Source organism: Nematolebias whitei, chromosome 5 (assembly GCF_014905685.2).
Source record: "Nematolebias whitei isolate Nwh7 chromosome 5, NemWhi1, whole genome shotgun sequence".
NCBI classification, from domain to species: Eukaryota; Metazoa; Chordata; class Actinopteri; order Cyprinodontiformes; family Rivulidae; genus Nematolebias; species Nematolebias whitei.
The window spans coordinates 11,105,172-11,125,571 of NC_056502.1; the positions used below are offsets into that span (position 1 = coordinate 11,105,172).

Sequence of the window (20,400 nt, forward strand, 5' to 3'; positions counted from 1 at the left end):
TCTTCTAGGGATTTATTGTTTATCAAATAAGTAGAGATTTTAAAACCAGTTGGTTTCAGGGCAGCACATGTTTATATCTCTCCTCTGTTAATTCTGCTTCAGCATGACATGCTCTCTGAGAGGTCACTGCACAAATAAACTCCCATGCATTTCCTATTTTGGCTTGCTCTATGGATACAGCAGCTCAAAACATGAATGATAAACAACATCCGCTAATACAAAGGGTGGTAGAGAAAAATAAGCTAGGTGGGATAGTGATGGGGGACGGCAGCATGATTTATGGACACCTTTGAAGGAAGCTCATTGAAGCCTCGCAGCCTGACTGATGCATTCAGAGTCGAGACGTTCTCCAACATTTTAGGTCACTAATTGTTTTCACATTTATATAAATTCAAAAACTGTCCAAATTCACCAGTGTGCATTTGGTTAGCTATAGGGGAAAATGTGCTGTATTGACTTCCAAGGTGAATGTTATTTAGTCAGAGGATTTGAAGGTCAAAGCAGAGCGAAATAAAAGAAAAAGAGATGCTCCATCTCCACCCATCCTTTATCTTTACCCACTTCTTCCTGTTTTGGGTTGCGGGGGTCACTGGTGCCCATGTCCAGCAGTCACTGTGCGAGAGGCTGGGGACATCTTGGACAGCTCGCAAGTCCATCACAGGGACACTTAGAGACAAACAATCACTTTATCACTCACACCTAGGGACAATTTAGAGTTACCAGTCAGTCTAACATGCATGTTTTTGGCCTGTGGGAGGAAACAGGAGTACCCGGAGAAAACGCACGCATGCACGGAAAGAACATGCAAACTTCACCCAGAAAGGACCCCGGATCGGGATTTGAACCGGAGCGACCTGCTTGCCGAGAGGCAGCAGCTCTACCTACTGTTCCACCGTGCTGCATCTCTGCTTTACAAAACTAGGTCATATGATATCTATTCCTGGATTATTCCTGCTTTTTTGCATCAGTAAGCAAATTTATAAAATTAAATATATTGTATCTCTAGAAGAGTATAAGCAAAAACAGATTTTAATTTTTTTCCCTTTAAATCTCTCCTTCCACTGATTACGGTGATGCTTAAATAGGCCAAGCTTTCACCCTCTGGGCTGAAGGTTCTTGAGTCTGGTTTCAGTTAATCATCCATGCATCATCTTTTATTTGTTGTTGCCAGGATCTTACCACTTTGTTTAAAACTCGTTTCCTAAATCCATCAGATCGTTTGATCTTATCAGTGCTGTCATCTTAGCAACCAAAAAGGCCAGGGATCATTTCTATAAAAAGTAAATACACTCGACAGGAAGTCCCCACAAAGAGACTGTGTGTGTGTGTGTGTGTGTGTGTGCTTTCAGTGCACAAGTCACTCAAGTGCCTCAGTTTGACTGCTGTTTATTTTTTGTTTGATCCCTCTGCCATGTGTGTACCATCCACAAATGTATGTGTTTACGTTTTTGTTTCAGATTACCTTGTAGGGACCAATTTTACAAAAAAATCATGCATTGTGGAACCAACTGCTCTTTATGGGGACCAAAGCCAGGTCCACATAAGGAGGTCTTGTTGCAGGGTTAGGGGTAAGGTTTAGGACCAAGGTGCAGATGGGTTAGGGTTAAGCTATAGAAAATGAATGGAAGTCAATGCAAAGTCCCCTAAAAGTATGTTTACGAGGACGTGCACACGTGCAGGTGTGTGTATATGTGCTTGCAATGTTTGACAACTTCTACAACTGTCTGCTAGTGCCTCGGTCTCCATGATGTGGTCTTTCTATGGGACGGTATCTGTGTGTTTAGACATAATAAGCCTGTTTTTCATTGCGACTGTGTTCGTTTGTGTGTGTGCGTGCGTGTGTGTGTGTGTGTGTGTGAGACCATCGTTTTGAGAAGTCCCAGAGCTGACTCTGTTTGTGGTAACAGGAAGAAGCTCGGTGTGAATGCATAATGTCTTAGACGTTGTTATCAACCCCATGCTGGTGGAAGGGGTCATTGCCCAAGCAGGAAATGAACATGCAGAGTAAAGGAAGAAGACACAATGTTTTGATGACAGGAAAATGCTTTAGAAGGATGTTGCAGAGGTCAAACCACACAAACACATCTATTTTAAGATCTTTAGCTTTTGCACTGTGGAAATTTACAGTTTGATTATTTAAAGTACGCAGCAGTATGCTCTACTGTTAAACTGTAAATTTAAAACAAGCAAGTTTTCATGTTGCTTCGACGTCCCCAATAAAACTCCGGGCTGTGTCCTCAGTCAGTGTTGTGCAGGATAAAATGAGAGCTAAACATCACCACTAAAGGTTTATAGTCCTAGGCACTGAGGACGCTGTTTATTAGTAGCCATAGAGATGAGTGGGGAAGGGAAAAATCCACTACATCTACTGGAAATAACTTCTGAGATGTTCATCCGAACGGATGCGTGGCAGGTCCTCCTGAATTTCACATGTAAACTCATTTTCTCTGGGGATTTTGATCTGCTGTGATTGCAAAAGATAATTTGTGCAGCCGTTGTCAAGACTGAGGAGTAATTTTACAGTGTGTAATATCAAGGAAAGGTCTCTGCACACATGAAGGGAAGCATCCACCTCCTGTCTATAACAACATGCTGAACATTCATATTTAGGGATGATGGTCTGCGTGTTGAATGGAAAAAAAAAAGTTGCCTGGGCATTAATCCAAGGGTAAGGTGCCACCACAAGCTGCAAATCTGAATACGTTATATACAACTGCTTACAGTTTTGGTTGTCTATTGCTCAAGTGTGCCAGAATGCTGACTGTGCATCCGGTAAAACCTTCGTCTGGTTCTTTATTGTCAGGCTGACTTATGTTGAGTCAGCAACATTAGCTCACCTGGGAATATCTAGGAATCTGCAAGAACCAATTTGTGTCATTGAGCACACAGTGAGATTGACTGGACTCAGAACTGCAGGTGAAACCAGGTGGAAAAAATGATTTAGAAATTAAGTTCAGCTCGAGCCTTCTGAACAAAGATCCAGAGGTGGAAAGAGTAGTGAAAATTTGTACTCAAGTACAAGTATTGTCACACTGCTTAAATTGTACTCAATTACAAATAAAAGTACTGGCGTTATAAAAATACTTAAGTTAAAGTACAAAGTATTCTTCTCAAAAACTACTCAGAGTATTAATTAGGTTTTAACCGATTGATGTTTTATTGTGTTGTCAATAGAAGGTATTCAGTTCCATTTACTGTATAATAGCTTCATTCAAAGCACATTTCTCAGACGAACAATAGAAAAATTACACTGAGGCCATTTTTTTGTAAACAAATGTAGATAAAGCAGGAATGTTGTTTGTTAAAAGAAAGACAAAAATGAACCGGCATAGAACAGTTTAAACTTTTTCAAACACACTGTGAACAACAGACAGGCACATGTCTTAAACTCTGACATTTCTGTCACCCGTCACTTTCTGAACCTTTTGTCCAGTGTCATCAGGAGCTGGTTTTCTAAGTTAACAGAGTCTATCCGTCTTCGTTTGGCTGTGAAGAGTAGACTCTAAATGACTCTCTACTCTACGGAGTTGTCTTTTGCCTACGCCATATTTAATTGGTGCGTTCGCGATCTGAGAGTCTTAATGGCTACAAAGATGCAGATGAATGTTTTGAATATTAATTCAAATGGTGGCCGTACTCAGTAGCGACTTCTGATTTTAAAATTAACAAAGTAGATCACATGGTCTAAATTGTACTGAAGTATGAGTAAAATTACACACTTGAAAAAAATACTCATAAAAGTACAAGTACCCAAAAAATTCTACATAAAGTAACATGAGTATTTGTAATTCATTACTTCCACCCCTGGTATTATTCCACTACCATACCTCCAAACTCCTAATACGGACATGCCTGCTCTTTGACTGACCTTTACTTGTGCACAATAAGGAATGCAATAATACGCTAAGGAAAAGTTCAGTTTATGTGCAGCGCTCATTTCTAAGGACCTAAATTGGCTTAGCTAAGCTAAGGAATGCATTATGTCACATTTATTTTATTCTCTCATCAAGCATTGACAACAAGGTCAAAGCATCTTCAGGCTCTTCTGTTTGCACGTCAAAAGGCACGTGCCTCTAGGATTGTGTAACAAGAGGGAATTTTCCATATTCACCCCTGAGTTTTGTGGTTAGCTTGGCTTTTTGGAACAGTCATCTTGAGAAATATTTGTTAAATCTGCCAGCCAGTGAAGAAAAACATATATATTTTCTAATGTTATTGCATCAGAATGGCTATTTCTGGGTGGGTTATGAGCCCAACATCCTCTCCTGGGGCTCACAAATCGAATCACACAACTCGCTCAGACCTGAATGAAAAATGTGTCTGTTTTCATTTGATTTTTTTTTTTACTTTCACGCATCCTTAAAAATAAATGACTAAAATGTGTGTAAGTCTACAATCCTGAGTAAAACAAAGCAGGTGTTAGAAAAGAGACGGTGCTGCACTAAAAAGTGCAGGGCTCAGATTTCAAAAGGATTCCCTCTTTCTTTGGATCGCAAGATGAGAGGGACGGGGGTGACGACAAATCACACAGATCTGCCGTGGAAAACTTTAGAGCAACGAGGTGCCTTGGATTGATGGCTGTGTTTAGTCGAAGAGAAACAAAACACTAAATCTCAGCCAGCCATAAAAAGCATCTTAAAGCAATCCTTTTTAACGTTATTTATTCTAAACAGCCACCTTGGAGCTTGTAACTGCAGCTTATTGAAGGTTTTACTTTCGGTGATAAACTGATTTACTTGTGCTTTTGAAATGTGGTTATTTATCAGACAAGTTGTTTTTGTATTCCTTAAAAGACTTTATTCTTCATCCCATCGTTAGGTCCGAAGTTGATCAGAAGGATCAAACTGTCAAGAGCTTTTTTTTTTGTCTTTCTAGTTTCAAAGATTTGCTCAATATTTTCTTACTCCAGCACCATTTTTTTTCCACTCTGCCATCTAAACATTTACTGACAAATACCAGAAAGGACAAAAAATAAATAAATTAAACTAGAACTTTACTTGAATTCTCAAAGCAGTGACTTTCGGCAACCTCCACTGGCACACAGGAGTTAACTGCATAGTTTTCCCAATAGAAACCAGATGTGAAGCACTTATGTATGGCAGCGTATTTTTTTTTTTCAATGGAAGACAAATTTAGGCTAAAAATGTGCTTTCGTTGCCATCTCCTCATGGTGATAAAGACGTAAATATAGAGACATTTCAGCTCCAAACCTTCCCTCGTGGTGGTTGAGGCAAAACTATATGATTTACAGTAATTGCAACGTTATTGTTTGACGACGGTGGATCATTGTGGAACTCTGAGATTGGGGACATTTGTGAAAAGGGAGAAATGATGACAGAAGACTGCTGTATTTCCAGCTGAGCTGCACACAATGTCCTCCTCACTAGGTCATATTCCAATCAAAGCTGTGCCAAGAGACTGTCGCACTTTGACAAATTTGTGTTTTAAGTACAGCTAAATAAACGTCAGTGCAAAATGAGCTTTTGTTTATCCTTTGTGCACATTCAAATCACAGCATCCAGCCCCTTTGATAAATGAGTTTAAAAGGTTTGAGGTAAATCTTTCAAACCGGCTTATGTCAAGCCTCGGCTTTCCTCTAACACCATAGTGCGGACTCCATAACAGAATGAAGGCTAATATTAAAAGACATTAAGCTGTAGTCCTACGCTACAGAACGGTCATTAAAAGTTGCCAAGAGGGGACAATTACAAAGACCCACGGTGGCATTTTCTGCTGCAGGTAGTCATTTTCCTCCTTCATGTTTATAATGTTGGCTTTGATTTGAACCTTTTGTCGCCTCCCACTCCGCACCAGGCTGTGTTTAAATGCTCAGAAACAATGACAGGTTAGCATTCCAGCGTCTGGTCCTGCAGCCTGTTTTCTGCTGTCAGGTCTGATCCGGGCGGCCGCAGAGGAGAAGTTCAAGTGTGACATTCATGTCTTGTTGAGAACGTGCCACGTGTGTCATGGAGGCTGCACAGCTGCAGAAAGAAAAGCTTTGCAGAGTGGTGAAGGCTGCACAGAAGTCTGTTGCAGTCAGTCTCCCCACCATCATAGACATCTACACCTCCAGATGCAGGAAGAGGGCCACCTGCATCATGAAGGACCCCACTCCCCTCAGCAGGAGTTTAAGGAGCATTAAGTGCTGAACCACTAGACCGAGGAACAGCTTCTTCCCTGAAGCTGTTAGACTAATAAATCCCTAATCAGGATTATCACTGTGAAAAAAAAAACCCACTGTAATAGCACTTGATTGTTGATCTGTGGCAGCACGGTGGCGCAACTGATAGAGCTGCTGCCTCTCAGCGAGCAGGTCCTTGGTTCAAATCCTGGTCCAGGGGCCTTTCTGGGTGGAGTTTGCATGTTCTCTCCGTGCATGCGTGGGTTTTCTCCGGGTGCTCCGGTTTCCTCCCACAGACCAAAAACATGCATGTTAGGCTGATTGGTAACTCTAAATTGTCCCTAGGTGTGAGTGAGAGAGTGAATGGTTGTTTGTCTCGTTTGTCTCTATCTCTATGTGTCCCTGTGATGGACTTGCGACCCATCCAGGGTGTACCCCGCCCCTCGCACAGTGATTGCTGGACATGGGCATCGGCGACCCCCGTGACCCAAAATGGAATAAGCGGGTAAAGAAAATGGATGGATGGATGGATGGATGGATGGATGGATGGATGGATGTTGATATGTGCTGCTGACTATCCATTCTGCTGATCTCATGCTGCTGATTTATTTCATGCTACTGTATTCATTTGTACTCATCTGCTCACACAGACTCATGTTCGTGCTGCTGTTGTTCGGCATATTGTTTTTGCACTATTAAGTGTTTAGCATATTTTTTTAGTTTAGTCTATTTCTTAGTTCATATCTTAAATCTTATTACTGTTTTTCTTTTACAATTTATACTTTTGATGGATGTAACTGGGACCATGTGTACACAATTTTGTTCCACCACATGTACCACATGAGATGCGAATGACAATAAAGAAACATTGACCTTGACCTCATTGACTAACTCTTTAAAAAAAAACTTGTTCTAATATACTTTAAGAATGGACGGCCCCAGGTTTTCATTGATGCCAAAACAAAAAAGTACAAAAACTAAAATATTCCTGAAGAAATTCTGAAGGTGCCAATGCATTTGCTATCCAAAATTCCTACTTTAACTTTGTAATAATCTAAACTAAGATAAAACGCATTGATTGTAAGCACGAAGAAGAAAAAGCTTAAAAAACCCCAACATAAAATAGGTCTCAAGTATAAATATCTCATTAGGATTCGACTGGTAACAACTAGGGATGTGCGATATGGCATAAAATTCATATCAACATATGTATTGTGAAGGGTGGCGATAATGATATGTCACAATATGTTTTTGGTATAAAACTTGCAATAAGAATGAAAAAAAAACATGTAGGGTGTCCTTTTGCCATAATTTATTTTGGAAACTGCTATACCACAAAATATTCTCAATTAACACTTAATTGACAGTCCATCCATTTCTTGTCTTCCACTTGTTCTGGAGGGTTCCATGGGCAGCAGTTTTGAGCAAGGAGGCCCAGGAATCTCTCTCCACAGCCACTCTGATTGTCATGGACACATGCGACTTTTGCTACAGTGTTTTATGTAGAAGATATTACAAGTAAACAAGAACCTTCTCTTTCTGTTTTGAAGAGAATACTTTGAGATAAAATTTAACTAGTCTATAGAAGCTTGGGTGTGCATTCTGCAATCTGAGGGAGTTTAAGAGAAAACCATAGGATCTTAAGGAGTGAGAGGACACTGAGGGAAAGAAGACAAAATTAAAGGTACCTACGTTTTCATGTATTTGTATTTATTTATTTCCTTCTTCTTCTGGCTGCTCCCTTCCTCAGGGGTCCCCACACCGAACTAAATCGCACAAAGACCTGGCAATTATTTTTACGCCAGATGCCCTTCCTGACGCAACCACAGACCACTGAGCTACCACAGCCCTCTGTGTGGAACAGAGAGCTGATATCTTGGGTGCCCGGGGGAGCAGATGGTGGGGGTTAAGGGCCTTGCTCAAGGGCCCAGAGTGGGGAAAATGAGGTTGGAAGCAGATGTGGGCGTTTCATCTTTCCCACCCACATTTTGATGTCGTCTGTCTGGGGAGTTGAACTGACGACCTTCCGATCACAGACCTGCCTTCTCTAACTACCCCGTCCTTGATGGACAATTTGAATATGTATCAGAAACGTTCTGGAAGTAAGAAGTGTTGGTTTGCTAAAGATTTTTAAAAACTTTAGACTGCTCAACCATTATTGAGACTTTATCAACTGACTGTTAAACGCTTCATGGAAAATTGTCCAAAAATTGTAAAACCTAAGCTGCAGTTGTGTAAAAACCATAAAAGAAATCAAAGTACCAGTTCAGACATTCATCCATCCATCCATCCATTATCTTTACCCACTTCTTCCTTTTCGTGTCACAACAATCACTGGTGCCCATGTCCAGCCATCCCTGGACAGGTCTCCAGTCCATCGCAGGGCCAGTTCAGACACGTAAAGTCCAATTTCATGTAACATGTTTAAGCTTTGCCAAAATCCCATTGATTTCCATTGTTTACTTTTTTTGTGCAGCTTTTATTTTTGCTTTGTTTTGATGTTCAACATACTTTACCAAAAGTCATAGCGAAATGTACCTGATTGTTCCACATTTTGACACATTTTATTTCATAGCTGTACGATGAAATACATCACAGAGTTTTTTTATTTTTAAACAGGATACTAATGAGAATGCATCACTGCTTGTTGATTGGCACTTTTATTTACATATGCAGTAAATCTGCTGTTTTTAGCATCTCACTGCCAATCTCATTACTTAAACTCCGATAACTAAAGATCGCCTTTAAATTTTGAGGTAGTTCTGGTGTTTTGTTTAAAACAGAAAGTATTACATCTACATTAAAATGTCTGAGGTGGTGACTTTTTTGTGTTTCTTACAATCCAGCCTTGAAAGCTTGTTTTAATAAGTGTATTTGAATGAGGCTATATGACGTGTTATCGCTCCTTCATGAGCCATTTCCTCCTCTTCCTGTGATAAGATTCATTGCCTCAGTGTGTCTTTTTGATTACTGGCTCTCATTTATCTGATCTGGCCAAAGCTAACAGGAACAACACAACAAACATTTCACTCATTAGTAAAACATATGTCAGTGTCCAACTGACATATGTTGTTTTATTACAACCTGAATAATCGTGATTACACTCTTGAAAACAGCTAGTCGTGTTGATGTGTTTAGTTTAGTGGAACTCATTTCAGGATTATGAGACTGGGAGTTTCTCTTTGAACAAAGTTAATCCCATTGAAATTTTGCTGTAAATTCAAGTTCTAAATCAGTAAGACCATGCTCAATAATCCAGGTATAAAATCCAACAATTTTCAGTCAGGTCATCTGGATGGTTTCTTTTTTTTGTGTGTGCTGAGACGTTTCGCCTTCCATGCAGAAGGTGAAACGTCTCAGCACAAAAAAGTAACCGTCCAGATGACCTGACTGAAATTTGTTGGGCTAAATCAGAAAAGTTCTCATCAATATACAATGATTTGTCACAGTACTGAAGTATTGAAAGTAATGTTCAGTTTCGTCAGAGGGCTTTCTGGACTCAGACCTACCGGTAAATTAAATTCCAGAGGCGGGGGTGTATTTTTGACACGTTCAACCAGACTCTGAATTGATATGCCTAAGTGTCCAAAGTTTTACTTTCCCCCATTTCTATAGAACACCAAAATGCTCAAACATTTATCATTTTTATTATTTTATTTTATAATTGTGTTTTTCATGATGGTTTATATATTTCATATTAACTCTTCAGCAGAATGACCTCAGCTGTCAATCAACGTCAGTGGGTTGGACCTTCACTCCCACTGGCTGATCCTTCACATCCATTAGTTTTCCTGAATACCTGCTCACTGGTACAGCTAGCATAACAGCTAGCAACGACTTGCTAGGTCAACAGTCACGAAAGATGGCAGAGTTGCATAAACTTGGTTCAGATCAGATAACTTTACCAGATCAAATTGAGAGGATTACGTTCTCAGAAGATACAGGTGTCGTGACAAAAAGTGATGGGCTGCCAAAAATTGATCAGTGCCGTGGGAGCGTGCACGGAAGGACTCGCTGTTTTAGTTCTTCGAATTTAACAAGAACATAATCCTCTCAATTTGATCTGGTAAAGTTACCTGAGCTGAACGAAGTTCATGCAACTCTGCCATCCTTCATGACTGCTGACATATGAAGTCTCTGCTAGCTGCTATGCTAGCTGTACCTTTGCAGGTATTCTGGAAAACTAATGGATGTGAAGGATCAGCCAGTGGGAGTGAAGGTCCATCTCACTGACGTTGATTGACAGCTGAAGTCGTTCTGCTGAAAAGAGTCATTATGAAATAAATAAGCTATCATGGAAAACATAAATATGAAACAGAATAAAAATGAAAAAAAAATAATAATACTTAATAATAATACTTATTTCATAATGCTTTATTCATTTATTTAATTTTGAGCATTTTGGTGTTCCATACATTTCAGTGAATTTTACTGTGACTTGAAAATATCCAGGTATGTGATGGACATTTTTTAAATACGTTTTCACTGTTATTTTAATTTAATGTAAAAGCTTTTATGAGTTAAAGATACTGCCTTAGCATGTATTTTTTTCTTAAATATAACGTTGCCTATTTTCTGTTGAACCATAAAAAAGGAGCCAGTCCCACACTTGAAGATGTTCAACAACACACTCCTTTTACTGGTTTGTGAAACTCTTTCCAGACTGTTTAAAGACGATCAAGTGGCTTTTTGGCTGCTACTTTAATATAAATTAAATCTTACTGTGCACAGTAAAATCCACACTCGCTGAAGTATCCACTTTAACTAAAAAGACCCTCAGTCATGATGAGCCCATAAAACACAAATGTTCCAAATTCAGCTTTTACTCGTGTACTAAAAGGCTTTCTTCTTTACTAGAAGGTTCCCAGACTTTATTTAACTGCAAAAGTTTATTTCACGATCATTGTCAAACTGTGGCAATTTTTTTTTCTGAGACTGGTCGTGTTGCTTCATCAGGGTGGATACAGTTACACCACTTGTGCACTGTTTCACTATTTTGTAAGTTTGAAATATTTCACTCTCTTATGAAATGTCCAGGATCTGAGCCACAGGGCTTTTAGCTTTTGTTCCAAACATTCATTGCTTTATTGCTGCTCTTCACGTGACAAAACTAAAAGCTGGGACAAATCGTCACTACATGAATATGATCTTTTTAGGTTATATTTGGTCAGAAATGTGTGTATGTATGACAAAGTGAGCATTATGTTGTAGTTTTCACAGTGGTCAGGACGACCTCTTTCTCTCTGTGTTGCTATGACATGATGTCTAGCCTTAGCAAAACAGTTATTTTACAAGCACAGCTTCTATTAACGTATAGCAGAAACACAAAGAGCTGGCAGATTTGTTTCCAGCAGGCTGTTCGGGCTTTTCATTAAGAATCATGCAGAGCGTGAGCAAAGTTTGGGCTGGGGATTTACACGGCAGCCTGTGGGAAAAAAACTCAGCTTGGTTTCTGCTGGCTGTGCTGTAAGCAACCATGACTTTGTTTCCCAGCGACAGTTTTACAGTCGGCCAGCTTGCATCAGTACGCTGCTCTGTGATGTCTCACGGTTGGCCATGAGTCTGACCTCCTTGTGCCAATCAGAGAGCGTTGCGATGATTAGCAGAATGCGGCCCTGGCATTCCTCTACTGTCTTACACAGATGTGTAAAAACAGTGAAAGGTCTGTTTGCAAAAGTTCACATATGTTGTATCCAGGGGTGGGTACTATGGCTTCAAAATTACATCACGATATTGCCAGAAAATTTGCAATGAGCTTTAATATATTGCTCAAATTAACAGAAGAATAAAAGAACAAGATTAAAAGTTTTCCAGGTGGCATTTTCCCTGGAAATCATTGATAAAATTATAACATGACTGCTTGACAAAAATGATATGATAACACTGAAATAATTGACCCTTTTTGCCCACTTTATAAATCATGGTATGTTTTTGTTGGTGGTCTGTCCTCTTGTAGCCAAACTACTTTCATGTCATTGAAGTAGCTTCTGGATGATGGTGTCCCGATACCAGCTTCAAGTACTACTTGTAAAACCATTTCGATACTTCGGACCAATACTACCTCACATACAGAAATTGGAAGTTGGTTCCACAAGAGAGGAGCCTGATAACTGGAATCTCTTCCTCCCATTCTGCTTTTGGAAACACTAGGAACCACAAGTAAACCTGCAGTCTGAGAGCAAAGTGCTCTTTTTTTTATTTTCATCCATCCATTATCTTTACCCGCTTGTTCCATTTTGGGTCACGGGGGTCGCTGGTGCCCATGTCCAGGAATCACTGTGCGAGGGGCGAGGTACACACTGGACGGGTCGCAAGTCCATCACAGGGACACATAGAGACTAACGAGACAAACAACCATTCACTCTCTCACTCACACCTAAGAACAATTTAGAGTTACCAATCAGCCTAACATGCATGTTTTTGGTCTGTGGGAGGAAACCGGAGCACCCGGAGAAAACCCACGCATGCACGGAGAGAACATGCAAACTCCACCCAGAAAGGCCCCTGGACCGGGGTTTGAACCAGGGACCTGCTCACTGAGAGGCAGCAGCTCTACCAGTTGCGCCACCATGCTGCTTTTTTTTTCCATTTATTTATTTATTTTAGAAGCCCCAATGGATCCGCAAATCATTTTAGTCTCTGTGCTAACTGGCTTCATGGAAAGACCATAAAGTTCTTGAGTGTGTACATTTATAGCTAGTTTTGTTTATTTATTCTTTTTATAAAGCACCTTAATAAATAATTTGCTTTATGAAACTAGAAAATGTGTTTTTATGATGTTGTTCAAAGCTAATTAGACAGATGTCTCAGAAACAAGGATTCAACCTCAAGAAAGTGATTACCGTATTTTCTGGTGTATAAGTCGCAGTTTTTTTTATAGTCTTTGTATATTAGTGTATAGTTTTTTGTTAGTCCTGTGACTTATATGCCGAAGTGACTTATATACTTTTTCCATATTCATAACGCAATTTTTGACTGATGTTTTAGATTTCGAAGAACTGCAACAGCGAGTTCTCCCGTGCACGCTCGCTTCACTCAGGCGGAGGAACATTGGCTAGTGGCTCAGACCACGATGGATGGATGGATGCTTTTGTGCCGCCCAGGCGAAATGAAGCTGTTTTGACCATTGAAGTGCATTTATTAAGGAAAAGTTAAACTGAGACAAACCTTTGCTATGTCGAGCAAACTAATAATTGTTTTTAAGTGTTAATCTTGTTAAATTCCGAAGAACTGCAACAGCAAGTCCTCCTGTGCGTGCTCGCTTCACACAGCTACAGGCGGAGGAACGCTGGAGAGCTAGCGGCTCCGGCTGCGATGGATGGCGCCACGCTACCCAGCTGAAATGAAGCTGTTTTGACCATTAAATAAACGCATAATAAATGTGACGGGTCAGTGGTGACGCATAATAAATGCAACTTGTAAGCCGAAGCGACTTATATAAGTTTTGTTCCTCTTCATGATAATTTTTTTGACTCATTCGATATACTCCGAAGCGACTTATGTGCCAGAAAATACGGTATGTAAAGTTTACTTTTCTCACAGATTTTGTGTTGTCTTTTTATCTATTTATTGCTCAAGTAAGAAAGATGGAGAGATTATGTCAAAACGCCCACTGATCAATGTAGCTGCATTCAATATACAATAGTTGAGCCTTTCTCTTGGATTTTAGTTAACTGAATCATTGTAAATATTGTAATTAAAGTAAGATTCTTCTTCTGAGCAGCAGTACTGAGACAAATCCCAGGCGAATATTTGTGCACTGTTCAGTGTAGATACCGTAATAATTTCCTTGAAAAGCCCACACGTTTCCCAGGGGGTTGAGTTCAGTCAGAGCTCTGGTATTTGGGAGCCTTATTAGTAGGGTTTTTAGTCTTTGGGCACTGGACATGAATGAGATTGACCTCCGCTGAGAAACGAGCACGTGCAGGATCAAATAGAGTGCACATCTCTGTGAGAACTATAAACTCATGTCCTTCTCTTCCCTTGGTGCATTGTTGCTTTTGGGTTGGTAATATGTGCACGCTTAGGGTTTTGTCCGTCAGTCCTGGGGTCAGCGGACTGACGTCATGCCCCCTCTCTGAGACATCAGAAGTTCATTACAGGCCTTGCTTTGGCAAATCAAATCCTGACATTTGAAGTGAATCACGGCAATGGAAACATTAAAAGGTCTGCCAATAGAAACAAATGCTTTTTTTGTATGTTTTGTTTATGAAGTAATAGTTATTTCTGAAGCAGACTTTGAAGTTCTTTTTGTCTCGTTTATTAGAAGCAGACTTATTTGCTGGTGCACAGTGTCTCCCTCAAACCTACTGAAGAAAACACTTATTGGGAGGAAAGTATTATTTTAATGATATACCTCACAACTTTGGAGATGTGTGTCATTTAAATGTCTGTGCATACTCAGTATATTTCTTCCTGTGTGGTTTCTATGACCATTTTTGTTGCCTTTTTGTTTTCAGAGATGTATGTGGGTCATATTTTTCACATTTTAAAAGGGCAATAAATGCTGTAGCTGTCTGATTTGGAAATTAGCACCAGCTTTACTGTCACTCTGAGTCATGCCTCATCTCGTTTCCTCACCTGGCAAGTAGAGCCGGCACATTCTGTTCCTTCTTACCTGCCTCTGCAGACGAGTTTACGCTCACAACTCTTCACTTTGTTGATCTAGTCTCTGCGTAATTGTTATGTGGGCTGAGCATTGCAACATTGCTAGGATTTTTTTTTTTTCGTTGATGAATGGTTTGTCAAATTAAGAGGAGCTGATAGTAAAACACAGATAGGGAAGCCTTGCTGAAAAGTGCACAGAACAACTACAGCTGCTTTTTCTGATATTTTACCACGACGTTGAGATGGATATAATACGGTGAGTTGTCTGATGTTTCTCGTGTGTAGTCATTATCGTGGATGTGTTGCAGTACAGTAATGTGAGCTACGTACTGTAAATATTAGGCCGAAGAGCTGTCATTTATAATTTATGCTTTAGGTCACAGAGAGGGGGGGAAGTCTCAAGAGAAGAGTTGTTATTTTGTAAAAAGCCTGTCAGTTACATATGAGGAATGTGAGCAGGTGAGGTCTGTCGGATCTTGACTTTCTCAAAGCGACTCCGTAAGAACTTTGTTGTATAAAGGGCCCAATCAGCTGAAACGTGAGAATCTGTTTGACGACAGATTTGGTGTAATGTGTCTCATACTGTTTTTTTTTCTTTTTCTTCTGTGTTTTTGTGAGGGAGTGTGTTGCTGTGCTTGCATGTGTAAGAAGGGCAGCGCAGGCCCAGCTTCAAGTGTGACTGATTATTATATGAGCAGAGATTATTATTACTGGGTGGTGGGAATTAATCACATCGGTGTCCTCCAACCATACTGTAACACTTTGGCAACTTGATCTTGTTGTCCTAATGCTCTCACAATATTATTCTGTCACTCTGTTGTGCGCTCAGTCACGATCGAGGAGCCATCTGTGATTGTAGCTTGTACTCGAACTGCATCTTTAGACATGCTGTAGCCTACAACTTCACAAATATTACACTAAAATTTGATGTAGAAGTAGCTGAGAGTCATTCCAACACATACTTTGAGCATGACTTCTCAAAAATCACCTTTCCAGTTAATTTATTTTTCAAGTTTTGACCAAAATGGGTACAACTCTGTCGTTTCTCAGTATAAGATGATCTGAGTGTAAAACTGACATAGAAGGAGGCAGACAAAATGCATTCGTAGAAAGAAATGCTATGCCTGTCACGGTGTGTGGAAGTTAGACCCAGGAATGCAGACTGACATGAGGAGCATGAGGAAAACACTTTATTAAACAAAAAGAAAGGGCTGGTGTGGCAGCTAAAGCTACAAATCAAAACTCGAGGATACCCGGAAGCGACCCATACATGGCATGAAGCACGCACAGAGCCAGACTGACCGTGAAGTGAAAGCTGAGGGACTTTAAGGACAGGATCTGATGAAAAGAGTAGAGACACTGTGGCAAAATGACAACTGGGAGTAAGATGAAGTGGGCAGAAGCTGAGGAATGGAAACTGACTAAGGAAGAGAGAACTGGTGACACAAGGGACACTGGGAAAAACTGAAACACAGGAAATAAATCACAAAAACGACCCCAAAAAACATAGATCCTTACAAATCCATTAGTTCAAGCCACTTATTCAGGGATCGTATACTCATAACTTCAGTTGTTCGTGGGTTACTATGAGTATGTTGTGATCAGATACCTTTACTACGTAAGTCTTTGATAGATCGTGACATCTAATGTCATAAACTCTCAGATGCTGGCTTCTCAGATCACATGGTTGGTTTTCAAATCATCTCGCAGGTCGGAGACAATATGTTTGACATAACAGTACTTCATCTAGCTAACTAACGATCACTAATGGTGTGCCACAAGGCTCAGTTTTAGGTCCCACTCTTTTTACAATTTATATAAATAATGTAGGTAAAAGCAGACAGCATGGTGGCGCAACTGGTAGAGCTGCTACCTCTCAGCAAGACGGTTGCAGATTCAAATCCCTTTCTGAGTAGAGTTTGCATGTTATTTCTGTGCACGTGTGGGTTCTCTCCGGATACTCCGGTTTCCTACCACAGACCAAAAACATGCATGTTAGGCTGATTGGTAATTCTAAATTGCCCCTAGGTATGAGTGAGAGAGTGAATGGTTGTTTGTCTCTATTTGGCCCTGTTATGGACTTGCGATCTGTCCAGGGTGTACCCCGCCCCTCACACAGTGATTGCTGGACATGGGCACTAGCGACCCCTGTGACCCAAAATGGAAGAAGTGGGTAAAAGATAATGGATGGATGGATGGATGGATGTAGGTCAAAGCATTCCTGGTGCATTTTTGCATCTCTATGCTGACGATACAGTTGTTTATTGCAGAGCTAACACAGTTGCCAAGGTTTTCGAGCTTCTACAGTCTGCATTTAACATCATCAGACTTATTCCATCACAAACTGGCACTAAATGCTGATTAAACCAAACTTATGTTGTTTTCAAACAGAAGTCAGTGCCAGCAGTTCTTCCTCCTATCTCATCCATGCATCGTGTTCCTATTGAGTTTGTAGATTCTTACAAAAACTTGGGAATTTTGGTTGAGGCACTTCTCTTTTTTAAACGTTGAAAACTTGATAAAGAAACTGAAATTAAAACTGGTTTTATTTTGTCAGAAATAGATCTTGCTTCTGAATGCCAGAAAACACCTTGTAGCTGCATTTTTTTCTACCAGCCATTGATTATGGTGATATTATTTACATGAATGCTCCTGCCAGCTACTTGCAGATGTTGGATGCTGTCTACCACAGCACACTAAGATTCATAACTGATTGTAACTACCATACTCATCATTACATTCTATATTTGTTGGTCAACTGGTCATCGTTAACTTCATGCAGGCTCTCACACTGGTACATTTTCATCTATAAATCACTCCTTGGTCTGCTATCTTCTTATATCTCCTTCCACAGTTACAGCATGTACTCTCAGGCCACCATTACCTGCATTGATTTATTGTTTTATAACACTACTTTTATTTTTAATTGTATTTTATTATAGTTTATTGTTGTCTGTACTTTATATGCTGTCTGTCTAAAACGGGTCTCTCTTGTAAATGAGTCCTTGTGACACAATGAGACTAACCTGTATAAATAAAGGTTGAATGAAAAAAATGTGTATAATAATTTTGATCCATAATGAAAAATGACTGACAGCTCTAAGAAACCTTATGTGGAAGGGGGAGTGACGTTCCTGTTAAATCCCCGTTCTGTTTCCAGCATGTCATTAAAACAGTTTCAACCCATTGAACAGCATGGCAGAAAGTTACAGATATTATACAATTGTGACTTTTAAAAACGCTTTAATTGTAATTTTTTGTGCTTCTTCAGGTTGTTGATTTTGTTGAGGTTCGCTGTGACTGAGAGTTTAAGAAAGTCACATTGTGTTTTCACGTCAACACACAACAATAAAAGTTAATTAACATTTGTACTTCCTTTCTTTTGTTCTTCTGTCCTGTCATTTTGTTTTTGCTCTAAGTGCTCTTGAGCTATTTTTGCTAGTGACACGCCAACTTTTTTTCATTCAACCTTTATTTAGACAGGTAAATCCCATTGAGCCTCGAGGACTCATTTACAAGAGAGATCTGATTATTTACAATATAAATATTGACAGTAAAAATCTACGGTGTCACCCATCTGCTGGGATGGAAAAGGTGACTGAATCTTTTGTCACAACTCCCAAATTAACTTTCACGTCGTTCATTTTCTCAAACTACTTGCTCTTCTCCTTCATCGTCATTTGATCTTTATATTTTATTCTACAACACTTCAAACCTTCACGTTTTCTCTTTGGGTTGCAGATTGTTGGCAAAAACTACAATGGCTGACAAATTCGACTGTGACCACTGCAAAGAATCCCTGTATGGTCGCAAGTACATCCAGTCAGACGACAGCCCGTACTGCATCCCCTGCTACGACAGCCTGTTTTCAAACACGTGCGATGAATGCAAAGAGCTGATTGGTCACGATTCAAGGGTAAGGCTTCCATTTTGAAATGACCGCATGCATAATAGCAGAAAATCAGAACGAACACAGATATGCAAATGAATAAAAGTTGGATCTTGTATAAAATATTATGATGTTGTTCTTTCCATTCCCATTATTGGGTTAATCCACATAAAAAATAAAAATAAAAATAAAAAATATATATATATATACCTGATTTGCTTTAGTCAATTTTTATGTCATGAGGCGACTTCAGATGACTAAAGCAGAAGTTATGTCATTAATGATGTATAATTCTTAGTAAATGAGGCGTGTTCTTTGTATTTTGTGTGCCAAGACAGAGTAAAGGCTAATTTAACTAGCAATCATGCAGGCAATTTCCTCTAAATCCACATAAGCCCACAGATTAATTGTGTCTATGATGGTAAGCATGCAGGATGACGAAACGCCTCTGTCTCTTCAGCACATTCAAATAAAAATTCAGTCTTCACTATTAGGAGTTGATCATTTTAAACTAAAATGCACTCCTCAGAGGAGTTTAGAGAGTAAATTGCTGCATTTCTTGGTATTTTTAAATACCTGATAAATAAAGCCACCAAGTTTATTGAAAAAAAAGTGTTGTGTAAATGTGCTTTGTGGCACTTGATCTGTGTATGCAGTGTCAGTTTCACCTTAACCAAACCAACACTCATCTCTGCTTCTATTGTAAATCTAAGCCTATATTTACATAGAGCCTTCCTGCCATTCTCTTCTTTCCCTCTCACGTTCAGAAATGTTTTTGAAGAAACACATCCCAGTAAACGTGACCTTGTATCCGCTGAGCTTTTACACCTGTATGAAATGACTTCCCTTATCCTTGTCCTCTCTTCTTGTTCGGCTGCCAGGAGCTCTTCTACGAGGACAGGCATTACCATGAGCATTGCTTCCGCTGTTTCCGCTGCGATCGCTCTTTGGCAGATGAGCCCTTCACCAGCCAGGACGACGCTCTGCTCTGCAACGACTGCTACTGTAATGAATTCTCCTCCAAGTGTGTAGCCTGCGACAAGGTTGTCATGCCAGGTACAAGTGGAGAAGCTGCTGCGTGATTTATTTGTGCAGCAGGCACTTCAGTGTTTACAGTTTGCACAACTCTAACATAAATGTTTAAAGGCCCATCGTTCCCTGAATGAATGTGCATCTCTGCTGCCTTTCATGCCAGTTTTAGATGAAAGTCATTTCAAATTGAGAAATGACAAACTTTTAGCCCTTTTGGTCAAGCCTTGAAGACACCACGATGAGCAGTCGCATGCGATTCTGCAAATAAATGAGTATCAGCTACTACCACAAAAAATTTTAGCTCGATATCTGTCAAATTTTGCTGAAGTTTAGCCATTTTTGTGTAGGTAAAGTGTGATCAGCTGTGAGAACCAAAGTGACAGATGTTGACAACAAAAGTTAACTAGTTGTAGATTTACGGTCAAAAATGTCAGTGAGTTTCAGTGAACACCATCCATTGGTTTATGAGATTTTTGCTAACAGACGAGCTGAGTTTACTTCAACTGTTGCTGCTTGGGTTTTAAGCCAAGTCTCACAATTTGTTGCCATTAAAATATGTGTTGGGGACATTGTTCAGCTACAAAACCCACCAAACTATAGTTCAGTATTGGTAAAACTGGTTAAGTTGTGACCATTTATGTGTTTTCTAAAGTCAGCTGTTGGTGGTAGCCATCTTGAATTAGGTTGAGTCCTGAAGTTAGTTACCATGTTTTTCGCCCTATAAGTCGCCGGGGGGGGGGGGGGGGGGGGG

The 20,400-nt window shown here is 39.9% G+C and overlaps 1 protein-coding gene across 1 annotated transcript in view; it reads left to right on the top strand.

Annotated features, from left to right (window-relative positions):
• Positions 1 to 20,400, top strand: part of fhl3a (four and a half LIM domains 3a) — a 39,391-nt gene that overhangs the window by 10,523 nt on the left and 8,468 nt on the right. The window contains exons 2-3 of the mRNA XM_037676823.1: positions 18,470 to 18,644; positions 19,499 to 19,673. Coding sequence (XP_037532751.1) covers positions 18,489 to 18,644; positions 19,499 to 19,673 — 331 coding nt within the window. The 5' untranslated portion in view covers positions 18,470 to 18,488. The remainder of the gene's footprint in view (positions 1 to 18,469; positions 18,645 to 19,498; positions 19,674 to 20,400) is intronic.